The sequence below is a fragment of the Mastigoproctus giganteus genome, chromosome 5 (assembly GCF_048544385.1).
Source record: "Mastigoproctus giganteus isolate SK-2022 chromosome 5, ASM4854438v1, whole genome shotgun sequence".
NCBI lineage: Eukaryota > Metazoa > Arthropoda > Arachnida > Uropygi > Thelyphonidae > Mastigoproctus > Mastigoproctus giganteus.
The window spans coordinates 53,212,318-53,226,291 of NC_143579.1; the positions used below are offsets into that span (position 1 = coordinate 53,212,318).

At 35.3% G+C, this 13,974-nt stretch overlaps 1 protein-coding gene across 1 annotated transcript in view; it reads right to left on the reverse strand.

Moving 5' to 3' along the window:
- Vps15 (vacuolar protein sorting 15) overlaps positions 1–13,974 on the reverse strand; it is a 316,929-nt gene that overhangs the window by 184,641 nt on the left and 118,314 nt on the right. The window contains exons 13-14 of the mRNA XM_090374029.1: positions 13,697–13,791; positions 1,927–1,966 (exon numbers count right to left, since the gene is read on the reverse strand). Of these exons, the coding sequence (XP_090230155.1) occupies positions 1,927–1,966; positions 13,697–13,791 (135 nt within the window). The remainder of the gene's footprint in view (positions 1–1,926; positions 1,967–13,696; positions 13,792–13,974) is intronic.

A 13,974-nucleotide genomic window follows, 5' to 3' on the forward strand; every position in this document is an offset into this window, starting at 1 on the left:
AGGATTTTTCAGCCTGTGGATTTCTGTTTAGATCATCTTTTTGTCTGATTATGACATCTTCAAGATATACCTCTAAATATACTTTGTCCTCTGTCATAATAATTAACAATTATTTTTGGGATTTGACCCTAGTTGGTCAAGTGTACATTGGCACTCATTCTCACATTGGCACAGCAGCTATATTATTATTGCCTATCAACCATTGCCCAAGAGGAAGGTTACTTTGTATGAAATAACTTGTGGACTTTTAAGAAGTACTTAGTTGTCAACAGAACTATGAACTTCTCAAAAATCTGCTACCGATTCCTTAAATACCGATCTTCAGGTAATTCTCCAGTGGGGCAAAGACAACAGTTGATTTCAACCCTTCTAAAACTCAGTCTTGTCTTATATCTCGCAAAAAGGATTCTTCTGCTCCTATGCTTATCTTTAATGACACTCGGATTTCTAGGCAAAATGATATATCTCTTTTGGGGATTACCCTGAATTCTAATCTCTCTTGGCACAAGCACATTACAAATATTGCTTCCTCTGCATCTAAAAAACTTGGTTTTCTCTTTTGTTCTCGGCGTTACTTTTCTTCCAAACAGCTGCTCACTCTGTATAAATCGCAAACCCGCCCTACCATGGAATATTGTTCCCACATCTGGGGTGGTGCCCCCAAAACCTCTCTCAGGCTTCTTGATTCCATTCAGAAGAGGGCAGTTAGGTTAATTAATGATTCATCTCTAACAGAGTCTCTCCACTCACTGTCTCATAGAAGTACTGTGCATGCCTCTTCTATAGATACTTCCATGGGCACTGTTCTTCTGAATTGGCTTCTATAATTCCCGCTCTCTCTTTCAAAATAGTTCAAACACATGCCGCCACCAGCCAACATCCATTTACTGTCCAACTTCAAACTCACAGAACCAACTTTTAATCTTCCTCGTTTATTCATTCAACTGCCGTTTTCTGGAACAACCTTCCTTCATACGTATTTCCTGAAAATTAGTCTACAGAAGTTCAAGTCCAATGTCAACAAATATCTTCTTTCGTCTTCTCAACCTCCAACCCAAGCACAGTACTAAGTACTATAGGTTCCAATACCTTTCATGTTTACATAAAAAAAAAAAAAAAAAAAAGTTTGGTGATATTGATATTCTGAATAGTGCAGATTTCAATTTTTATTCCTACTAATGCACTGAAAGAAATTTATTCTGAGTATTTTCTGTTCAGTTCTGAATACAGTACTTGGAAAGAATTTCTCACAATTCATCAGTTTTGCTTCATAAATTATAAAATATTTTTTATGCTATTTCTGAACTAATATTTGGTCCTAATATTTATAGAAGTAAAGTATTTTTATTTTTTTATAAATAATTACAGAAATGCATTAATAATATCAATAAAATTATTTTTTAAAAAAGTACAGCTATAGCTAAATTAAGATTTTGGAATGTCATTAATCAGATCAAAGATATTTCAAGATTTTATATTTATTATTCAACTAAAAAACAAGAAATAACCCCAAATAACAACATAACCTCAAAAGGTTCCTAACCATCACAGTCTTAGTTTAATGGAACCCCAAGATTTAAAAAAATATTAAAAGATTATATCATAGTTGTTATACTAATATATTTAAAGATTTATGTAATTTAGTGACCCATATTATAATAAAAAAAATAATAACACAACTTAATAGATTTGAATTAAAATAAGTTATATGAATTACTATACAAAATATTTAAAGAAAAACAGGCCACTAAAATGAACACTTTATTTTGAAAATTTTTTATTCAAGCACTTCTATGTATTGGCAAACAATCACCAGTATACAAAGACTCTTGAATTTATCATCATGTAATAAAATCATAAAAACACATGAATTATTTTATTTGTGACAAAAATAAAATTTATATTCTTAAATTCTTCAATGCTTACCAAATTGGGAAGTATATACTCTGGAAATATATTCCCATCACTGTTGAAAAAAATAAATAATAAATCATAAATAGCAATATGCTTTCACCAAACTAAAGCTTCAAACAAATAATATACACAGCACACATATTAGTTGAGAGATAACAAGAAAAAAAAATTATATGATAAAAAATTAAATAATACTAAGCAAAATGATACTGTCACAAAATGTACAACCTTGGTGTCATTTTCAAGAACCAATCATCAAGATTGCAAGTAAAAGTGACAATATCAAACCTTTGTCTCTGCTTTTGGATATAAAATACATGCCATTATGATTTAGGTTAAAACTATGAGATTTAAATCATTTTAAATTAATTAAGACCCAGGGGCTCACATCTGGTGAGTATGGACTTGGCACACCCAGGATCCTGAGATGGATATCATCATTCTTCTCTTTCTTGGTGATTCCCTTTTACTTCTGACTCTCTCTCTCTCTCTCTCTCTCTCTCTCTCTCTCTCTCTCTCACACACACACACACACACAGGGAACTCAGAAATTTGTTTTTGGCTGGTGCAGCAAAAGCCTCTGGCTTCCTTTCACCATATGGCTAACAATAATAATAATAACCACATTAAGAAAATTAAAGCATAGCAGAAATTAACATCAAAATGAAAATAAAAAAGAGGGAATATGTATTAGGCATGTAGTAGTAGTAATTGTGGCATGTGATGCAAGAAAGCAAGCGTATGAGCTTATGTAGCATCAGCCAAAAAAAAAAAAATTTTAATTTCCTTTTCTGAACCAATTACTAGGGAGGTGATTATGTTCAAGGTGAACATGGTAACAGAATGAATTAGTGAGAAATAAGACAGAAGTGAAGTTAACTAAGTTTTCTTCATCCCATTTGAAAATTACCTGGAGATCAGCATTAAGGAATAAATGGTGGATATTTGAGAGATTGTAACTGTTTGTGAAGAGCAGGGTTTCTCAAATTGGAGAGTTAAATTATGTGTTAAATGATCAGAAAAACTATGGACAGAATTTGCAGTCACTGGAAGACTGTTATTAATGTACATTATTTTCGAATTCACCTAAGCATAATGGAAGCTTGTTTAGAAGACCTCCATGCCAAACATGATCAGAAGTCTTAGAAATGCCATCAGCAACTGCTTGGATTTCTCCAAAATAAATTTGTTCAACAATGAGTAACATAAGTCAATACATCAAAACTGGTAGAATCTGTGAGAGTGATTTCCAATCAGGTGGCAGATTCAAAGACAGTGTAAGAGCTGATATATTTCTTCACTACTTTGGAAAAAGATGAGAGAGGTGTGATGGGATATGAAAGGAAAGGATCTATTACCCTTTTCTGGAATTGGCTAGATACGAACCAATTTCTAATCGGAAGGGAAAAAAGTCAGTGAAATAAGAGTGATAATGTAGTAGTAGTAGTGGCATGTGATGCAAGAAAGCATGTGTATGAGCTTATGCAGCATCAGCCAAAAAAAAAAAAAAAAAATCACACCATTCCCTCCAAATGCCTGTCCATGTGATACAATATTGTAGTAAACCCTGGAGCAAAATAATTTTTATGAAAAATTCAGTACAATAATTATCTTTGAAGTCTACCTGTGTACAAAATGTATTGGTTTACAATGAAAGAAAAACTTTATGTGAAAATCATGAATGATACTGCATACTCCATATTGTAAAAACAGTTATTGGAGAATTCATTCATGAAATCTCTGCTCCATGCAGCCAATAAAAGGCAAAACTGTTGAATGTTCATTTTTTAATTTTTTTAATTGTGGCAATAGTTGGTTGGGGAAAAAAAAGTAGTTTTATTTATGAAGAAGTAAATTAGAGCAATACATGAAATAAGGTAGATATCTGCTGCTAGCTTCATTTGGTGAAACTAGCAGCAAACATTACTGCTAGACAATACTAGTCAGGATCCAAATAACAGAATATAGACAAATGTCATTTGAATAATAAATGAGAGTTAGATCTCCTTTCATGAATTTAACTTTAGAATAGTATTAGTATTACTAAATGATGTAAAGAAGCAATTTTTTATCCACCTGCAAAAAAAAAAAAAAAAACTATCCCAATAATTTATACTTTGCCCATTATCAAAAAATGACTTCCCAATTCTACTTTAAATTTTACCAAACTCTCTCTGCCTTTGCCACAGAATATAACATGAATATGATTTTTGGCATATTCATGTTATATTTTAATAAAATGAAAAATTCTATGATATAAACATTTCTTCATACTCTTTCTTCTATGAATCATGACTAAATAAAACCTCTAAAACATTTTTCATCTGTAGTGTGTGTGCAAAACTATGCTAATCTAAGATGGATTTCATTATTTACATCAAACAAGGTTAGGTTAGGTTAGTAATTCAAAAGTAAACTACATGATATCCAGCCTTCAGCTAATTGACTAAGATTTTATATTTGTGGCCCCTGATTTCTTGTCTCTCTTATCAGCAAGATTATACCACCATCATTTGTTTTACTAATCTCCCTTCAGGGTATTATACACCTCAATTAGGTTCTCCCCAATGTCTCAAGGTCCCCACCCAACATGTCTAGTTGCCAACTTCTACAGCCTACACCTTCTACATGGCAATAATTACAATTAATAAACATGCTTCCTTTACATTAATAATACAAACACTGCACAACAATCATTCATTATTATAAGCATTTTTTTTTTTTTGCAATATAGGATAAAATTTAATTATTTTATCTTTGCAAAAATATTTGAAACTTATTAGATAACTATCATTTTCTTCAAGAAATGTTTTTTTGTCATATTCATGTTTTTATATTAATAAAAAGAAAAATTCTGTGATATAAACATTTATTTATGCTCTTTCTTCTACCACTCAGTTTTGAAGAGCTCAACATTTTATCAAAACTTTTAATTAATGTATGCAACTGAAGTAATTCCAATTGCTATACACAGTGGTGAGCTATCATGAGCTCACAACAGCCCCCTATTTTTTTTTTTTTTTTTTGAAAATTTGTGAGCCCATTGTTGAAACAATTTATTTTAGAAATTAAATTCTGAATTCAATAATTGAGTATCTTCCATTTTCAAACAGACAGTGCTGCAAAAATGTCACTGAACATGCTGCATTTTGTGTAACCTATCTGAGCAGTTGTCATAAGCCATATGGTAGGGATAAGTGTGCAAGTGAGATAGGCCAATTTGTGTATGAGTGTAAATGCAACGGAGAAAGTAATCATTTGAGTTTTTTGTGCCGGGGGGGAAGTGTATTGTGTCTTGCTCATTATCAAGTATTTATCAAAATTGATGCATATAATTTTTAAAGCACTTTATAAAATTTATTAGCCATGAAAAAGCAGTCCAATTTATTAATTTTTTTGGAAAAGACAAAAAAAAAAAGAAATTACTTCTATGGATTCTGCCAGTGTAATGGAGAAAATTAATGTTCGCAGTGAAGTTATTTCACCAAATAATTCTATAAATATAAACAATGGTAATGAGGCTATTATAAATGAACAATTGTTAATTATGAAGTGGAACAGCAACTTCCTGATTGTTGGAATGAAAAACAAGCAATTTTATTTAAAATTCAGTACAAATGGCTATACATCCAAAATGGAAAATTAGGTTGTTCGTTTTGTGCTAAATATAAAAACTTGGGTGCTGAACAAGAAAAACATTGTCATGGTTCAAAGGAATGGATGGAAATTAACGTAGTTCTGAGGAGAAAGAATAAAAATAATTATGTTTTGTCATGTTATTTGGTTTTTAGGAGCATTAGCAACTAAGGCTATATTACTCCAGGGATATGTGGTGATCATTTCTGACCTTTCCGCACCCTCTGTATTTGGTGGTCACGGGCTCGAACCCCGATCTAATCAAGAAGCGTGTGCTACGCACTGCTGCTCCTACCCACCTGGCTATGGAGGCACCATAAAAAATAGATGACAGGCATCTTTACGCAAAAAACTAATCCTTCACGATGAGTCAGTGGCACATAAAAAATTCTCAAAAATAAACAAAGAATCACAAAGGCATGTGCTTTCAAATGTCATTGACAAGCTGAATGATAAAGAAATTCAAACTGCCATCATTTTTAATTCTGTGTATAGTCTCATAAAAAGTAATCAAACAATGTCTGACTTGCCAGCTGAATTGGAATTACAGAGTAAAAATTGTGTTGATATAGGAGTTTTGTTGCATTCAAGATTTTCAGGCATTAGAATCACTGAACATATTTCAAAAAAATAAAAAAGGAAATTTTTACTAAAGTAATATAAAAGAAGGCCAAAATCTACATAATAATCGATGAATAGACAACATTATCCAAACAAAGTGTCTTAATTCTTTACCTATGTGTTGAATTTTCTGAGCCATGATTTTTTTATAGATCTTATTGAACTAGGAAAGACAACTGCTGAATGCATATATGATAGCATAATTACGGTTCTAAAATTTTCTTTTAAATATTTTTCAGAAAAATATTCAAAAGAAAATCTTATTGGATTTTGTTCTGGTGGTGCTAGTGTAATGCTGTGGAAAAAGTCCAGTTTTTCAACCAGACTTTTACAACAATTTCCAAACATCATTATTTGGCATTGCCTGACTCGCTGTTTGAAATTAGCATTAGATGATTCTATTAAAAATATAAAAGATATGAATCATTTTGAAATATTTCTAGATAAACTATGCATTATATCACCAATCTCCAAAAATCCAGCGCAATTTAAGGATGATTGCTAAAGAACTTGATGTGGAAATTATAAATATTGGTTGTGTGTTGAGGCCACGATGGCCAGCTTGTAGCTTGTGGATGGCAGTTGCAGTTTGGAGGAATTATTCTGCTTGATACAAACACTTTGAATCAGAAGTTACATATTCAGGATTATTAAACTGACTTTTAAACCTGCAGTATCTTAAAAATTTAGCACTAATGATTGACATCCTGAAGGAGCTTTCTTACCTTTCAGAAGCTTTACAAAGTCACAGCATCACTATAGTAAAAGCAGATAAATTAATTATTCAAACTATCAGTGCTATTGATAATTTGAAAAATTTTGAAGGAAATTATGAAGCTAAAATTGAGAGCATGAAGAAGTCAAAAGAATTTGAAGGAATCAAAATCGAAAGTAAGAATGCATTTAAAAAATTACCTCATGAGAAGTTATTGAACTGCACTGTTTTATACTTAAAGGATAGGTTACTAATGCAACAGAGTAATTTTAAATTAAATAAAGAAAATAATGATATCATTGGCAATGAGGAACCAAAGCTATTGGCCGCAACTTTTGCCCATCTCTGCTCCCACCTCTGTCCAAACCAGATGGTTCTGTTGTCACTTTAGCCAAGGATAAAGCTGACCTGCTAGCATCCCATTTTTCTTCCAGCTCATGTATTAATGATCTTGGTAAAACACCTCCCACCATTCCCAACACGCTCCATTCAATGCCTCCTGTGGTCTTCCGTCAAAAGGATGTCAGAAGGATTTTGAAGAATCTTGATGCTAAGAAAGCTCCAGGTCCCGGTGGTATTTCTCCACTTGTTCTCAAAACTTGTGCTCCTGAACTTACTCCTATTCTTTGCCGCCTTTTTTCACTTTCTTATTCCAAAGGTGTTTTTTCTTCTGCTTGGAAATTTGCTCATATCCAGCCAGTTCCTAAAAAGGGTGACAAATCCCTCCCATCCAATTATCGTCCCATTGCAATTACTTCTACTCTTTCTAAAGTAATGGAGAAATCAATTAACCGCCAACTCTTAAACTACCTAGAAACCTTCCGTCTGATCAACGATCGCCAGTATGGATTCCGTCAGTGTCGATCCACTGGTGATATTCTGGCTTATGTTACCCATTTATGGACAAATTCAATGGAAAGGTTCAGGGAAACACAAGTAGTTGCTCTTGACATCTCAAAGGCTTTCGATCGTGTTTTTTTTTTTTTTTTTTTTTTTTATGTGAACCCCAAACACGAGAGGTATTAGAACGTATAGTACTTAGAACCGTGCTTGGGTTTGAGGTTAAGAAGACGAAAGAAGATATTTGTTGACATTGGATTTGAACTTCTGTAGATTGTAATTTTCAGGAAATACGAATGAAGGAAGGTTGTTCCAGAAAACAGCAGTTGAATGAATAAATGAGGAAGATGAAAAGTTGGTTCTGTAGGTTCGAAGTTGGACAGTAAATGGATGTTGGCTAGTGGCGGCACGTGTTCGGACTGTTTTGAAAGAGAGAGCAGGAATTATAGAAGCCAATTCAGAAGAACAGTGCCCATGGAAGTATCTGTAGAAGAGGCATGCAGCAGAAACAGTGCGTCTATGAGAAAGCGAGTGGAGAGACTCTCTTAGAGATGAATCATTAATTAACCTAACTGCCTTCTTCTGAATGGAATCAAGAAGCCTAAGAGAGGTTTTGGGGGCACCACCCCAGATGTGGGAACAATATTCCATGGCAGGGTGGATTTGGGATTTATACAGAGTGAGCAGCTGTTTGGAAGAAAAGTAACACCGAGAGCGAAAGAGAAAACCAAGTTTTTTAGATGCAGAGGAAGCAATATTTGTAATGTGCTTGTGCCAAGAGAGATTAGAAGTCAGGGTAATCCCCAAAAGAGATATATCATTTTGCCTAGAAATTGGAGTGTCACTAAAGATAAGCATAGGAGCAGAAGAATCCTTTTTGCGAGATATAAGACAAGACTGAGTTTTAGAAGGGTTGAAATCAACTAAGTTGTCTTTGCCCCACTGGAGAATTACCTGGAGATCAGCATTTAAGGAATTGGTAGCAGATTTTCGAGAAGTTGAAGCTGATTGAGCAGGACAAGGTTTCTCAAAATTGAAAGTTGAATGCAATGTGCTATCATCGGCAAAACTATGGATAGGATTTCCAGTCAATGGAAGAAGGGGTCATTGATATACAAGAGGAAAAGAGTGGGGGAAAGAACTGAACCTTGGGGAACACCGGCATTAGTGGAGAAGTTAGAAGACAGAGAGCCATCTACCATCACCTTCAGTGAGCGATCAGAGAGAAAATTGGATAACCAATTACTAAAAACAGTTGGCAAACCATAAGATGGAAGCTTGTTTAGAAGACCTTTATGCCAAACACGATCAAAAGCCTTTGAGATGTCAAGAGCAACTACTTGTGTTTCACCGAACCTTTCCATTGAATTAGTCCATAAATGGGTAACATAAGCCAGAATATCTCCAGTGGATCAACACTGACGGAATCCATACCGGCAATCGTTGATCAGACGGAAGGTTTCTAGGTAGTTTAAGAGTTGGCGGTTAATTGATTTCTCCATTACTTTAGAAAGAGTAGAAGTAATTGCAATGGGACGATAATTGGATGGGAGGGATTTGTCACCCTTTTTAGGAACTGGCTGGATATGAGCAAATTTCCAAGCAGAAGGAAAAACACCTTTGGAATAAGAAAGTGAAAAAAGGCGGCAAAGAATAGGAGTAAGTTCAGGAGCACAGGTTTTGAGAACAAGTGGAGAAATACCATCAGGACCTGGAGCTTTCTTAGCATCAAGATTCATCAAAATCCTTCTGATATCCTTTTGACGGAAGACCACAGGAGGCATTGAATGGAGCGTGTTGGGAATGGTGGGAAGTGTTTTACCAAGATCATTAATACATGAGCTGGAAGAAAAATGGGATGCTAGCAGGTCAGCTTTATCCTTGGCTGAAGTGACAACAGAACCATCTGGTTTGGACAGAGGTGGGAGAAAAGATGGGCAAAAGTTGCGGCCAATAGCTTTGGCAAGAGACCAGAATGCTCGGCTACCATTAGGGCAAGAAGCAAGTTTTCTACTCTTAGACTGTTCAAACTCTAGTTTGGACTGATTAATAACTGCTTTACAACTGTTGCGAGCTTTGGTGTAGGCAGAAAATGAAACTGAAGAATTAGAAACAAGCCAATTACGATATGCAACATTTTTCTCTTGGACAGCCTTAGCACATTTATTGGAAAACCAAGGTTTAGATAAAGGACGAGATTTTAAAGTGGAGTGTGGGATAAGGGATTCCATTCCAGCAAGAATAATTTCACTGACCCGATCTGAGCAAACGTTGATATCAGAAGTTTTGAAACAGTAATCCAACCAAGGAAAAGAAGAAAAGAAGTCTCGCAGGTCATCCCATTTTGCATTCTTGTAATGCCAAACAACAAGTGGTTCGGAATAGCCATGAGATAAAGGTTCCATTGGAGAAGAGACAATCACCAAGTTGTGATCTGAAGTGCCTAAAGGATCTCTCACTTCGACCATGTACTTAGAAGGGTGGTTTGTGAGAAAAAGATCAAGCGTATTGGCTGTATGATTAGGATTGTCTGGTATTCTTGTAGGTAAATGAACAATCTGTGCTAGGTCATTAGTAATTGCAAAAGCCTCAGCATCTTGACCTGCTGGGTCGGTGTGACTAGAAAACGGAAGCCAGCTGGAGTTGTGAACATTAAAATCACCAAGGAAAATTACTTCACTGTTAGGAAAGTTGGACTGGAGAAAGTCAAGCTGCAAAGAGAGGAAGTCAAAGAGCTCCAAGTGATTAGTGGAGTTGGGAGAGCGGTAGAGACAACAGATGAATTTGACACAATGAGGTAGAGAGATTTTAAGCCAGAGAAGGTCAAAGAGAGGAGATTCCAAATTGCTAAGTCTCTGACAGGGAATATCAGAACGGACATATGCACAAGTACCACCTTTCAGGCGAAAGGAATCATACGGCGAATAATTTGGGCATCTGAGATGAGCAGTAGTTGAATCAACCGATAACTGAGATTCTGTCAGAAAAAGTACATGGGGTTTGGCAGACTGCAAGTGGAAATGGACATCGTTGAGATTAGAATTGAGACCACGTATATTTGTGAAATGAATTAGGAAGTCAATGGGAGGTTTAGATCTTTTCGCAGATAAGCTTGCTCTATTAGTTTGACAATTCATGGTGTATTCAATAGTAAGAAAAAGTAGGTGGGACATGCTGTATGAAGTAATGAAATTTTTGGATATGGCGTACATGTGGTAAGAATATACCCAGATCCTTGACATAACGTGGCCTCGACAATGCTCCCCGCATACACACTACTCGGACTCCCTCCAGTCACTATCTGGCAGAGTAGAGGTAGCAAGATTATGCACTAGCTGATCCGGAAGCTTCCTAGAGCGTTACCAATAGGTTCAGTCCATTGTACTAACTAGCGGCCGGCCTGCGAACACCGTTTTAGAGCTGTACCCTCGAAATGTAAGGAATATTGGATCTCGACACGACGTTCATCATAACCTCAAAAGTCATCAATCCTACTGTATGATGGAAGAGATAGGAAGGGTTGACCGGAACTTAGCTCTAGAGACTAAACATGGGTTCCACCACTTCAAGCCTCCAATAAGCAAAGTGGTGGTATTTCACCGGTTGATGAGAGTCATCTACCACCTAGTACTGCCTGGTAACATAGAGGGGCGGCGTTCCTCCATTTGGTGTGGGTGCCACACCTCAACCCCTGCTTACATTGGTTCACACCTGGGTGGTCACCCACCATGTACTTGTGCATGGAGGTTAAACCCAGGATTACTAACAGTCCCACCATCGTGAAGGTGCAAGCAGAGGATTTGGCTGTCACAGACCGTCCGGACTTCCCTGAAATTGGGTCCACTTGACTTGAGCGTCACCCGAATATCAGTTCCATCAGCGTTTTAGACTCCCAGGTAGCAAGTACAGCTTGTCTGGCATATCTGAGAGAATGTCTGTGACAACCTCAAGGACCTCAAGTTTGGCATAAAGGTCTTCTAAACAAGCTTCCATGTTATGGTTTGCCAACTGTTTTTAGTAATTGGTTATCCAGTTTTCTCTGTGATCGCTCACTGAGGGTGATGGTAGATGGCTCTCTGTCTTCTAACTTCTCCACTAATGCCGGTGTTCCCCAAGGTTCAGTTCTTTCCCCCACTCTTTTACTCTTGTATATTAATGATCTTTTTCAATTGACTGGAAATCCTATCCATAGTTTTGCTGATGATAGCACATTGCATTCCACTTTCCATTTTGAGAAACCTTGTCCTACTCAATCAGCATCAATTTCTCGAAAATCTGCTACCAATTCCTTAAATGTCGATCTTCAGGTAATTCTCCAGTGGGGCAAAGACAACTTAGTTGATTTCAACAGTTCTAAAACTCAGTCTTGTCTTATATCTTGCAAAAAGGATTCTTCTGCTCCTCTGCTTACCTTTAGTGACACTACGATTTCTAGGCAAAATGATATATCTCTTTTGGGGATTACCCTGACTTCTAATCTCTCTTGGCACAAGCACATTACAAATATTGCTTCCTCTGCATCTAAAAAACTTGGTTTTCTCTTTCGCTCTCGGTGTTACTTTTCTTCCAAACAGCTGCTCACTCTGTATAAATCGCAAATCCGCCCTGCCATGGAATATTGTTCCCACATCTGGGGTGGTGCCCCCCCCAAAACCTCTCTCAGGCTTCTTGATTCCATTCAGAAGAGGGCAGTTAGGTTAATTAATGATTCATATCTAACAGAGTCTCTCCACTCACTCTCTCATAGACGTACTGTTTCTGCTGCATGCCTCTTCTACAGATACTTCCATGGGCACTGTTCTTCTGAATTGTCTTCTATAATTCCCGCTCTCTCTTTCAAAACAGTCCGAACACGTGCCGAAACCAGCCAACATCCATTTACTGTCCAACTTCAAACTCACAGAACCAACTTTTCATCTTCCTCGTTTATTCATTCAACTGCTGTTTTCTGGAACAACCTTCCTTCATATGTATTTCCTGAAAATTACAGTCTACAGAAGTTCAAGTCCAATGTCAACAAATATCTTCTTTCGTCTTCTCAACCTCCAACCCAAGCATGGTACTAAGTACTATAGGTTCTAATACCTCTCGTGTTTGGGGTTTACATAAAAAAAAAATAATAAAAAAAAAATTGAAAGAAACTTTAAACATATGCTAACCGGAAACATGGAATATGGAAGAACTTTTGTCTCCATGGTAAGAGGGTAAAAACGAATAATAAATTTAAGTTTTCTAATAAAATATGAAATAAAAATTTGTGATTTTAGAGGTTTCATTGAAGATAGTTTATCTTTATAATCGAGTGAAATTCCCTTTTCAATTAAAAAAGGCAGAAATATCCTTAAAATCACTGCAATTAGCAGTGCAAAATCTGAGTGAGCTTTCAGCATAATGAATAATATTGTAACAATAAAAAGAATATCTTTGACAATTAAACACATTGCAGATATGATGACCATAAATCTAAATGGAAAACCATTGCTTCAATTTGAACCAGATCATTAAGTCAAATCTTTCCTCTGTAAACATTGCTCAGATATTGAGCAAAGCAGAAGATCAACAACAAATATTAAGAAAGAAGTAAATTCTATATGGCAATTTTTAGAGTAAATTTATCTTTAATATTTGTGTGATAATTTTTTTCATGTAATCTGTTTTTTGTGTACCTTTTCTAGAATAGTTTGTTTTTTATGTAATATTTGTTTTTATATTCTAGACGGTTTTGTGATAGTTTCTTGTGTTATTTGTGATATGGGAGATATCACATGTTATTTTTATTTGCTATATTAAAATGATAGATATATAATAGACACATTTTTTTCATTATTATGAAAAAAATGTGTCTATTATATTTCCCTAGTTGTAAAAAAAAAGAATAAAAATCAGCAAAATGAGAGCCCATTATTAAAATATTCACAGCTCACCACTGGCTATACATATTAATTCTTATAATGGATATTTGACACCTACCTGCGTGGCACACTCTTCACAAGTTTTAAACAATCAGTCAGTGTCTGTATAGCAGCAACACGGACTCTAGGGAATCGATCATTAACTAGAAAGAGCTATATAATAAAAAACTTATTGATTATAATGTTTAAGCATATAAATCAAAAGATACTACTATTTATATGAACAATTCTAATTAGTTATTTATTTCATGAAATTCTTTTTTTTTATCTGTGGTATGCAAACTTATGCTAATCTAGAATGAATTTCATTATTTTTATTGCATGAGGGTTGGCAAA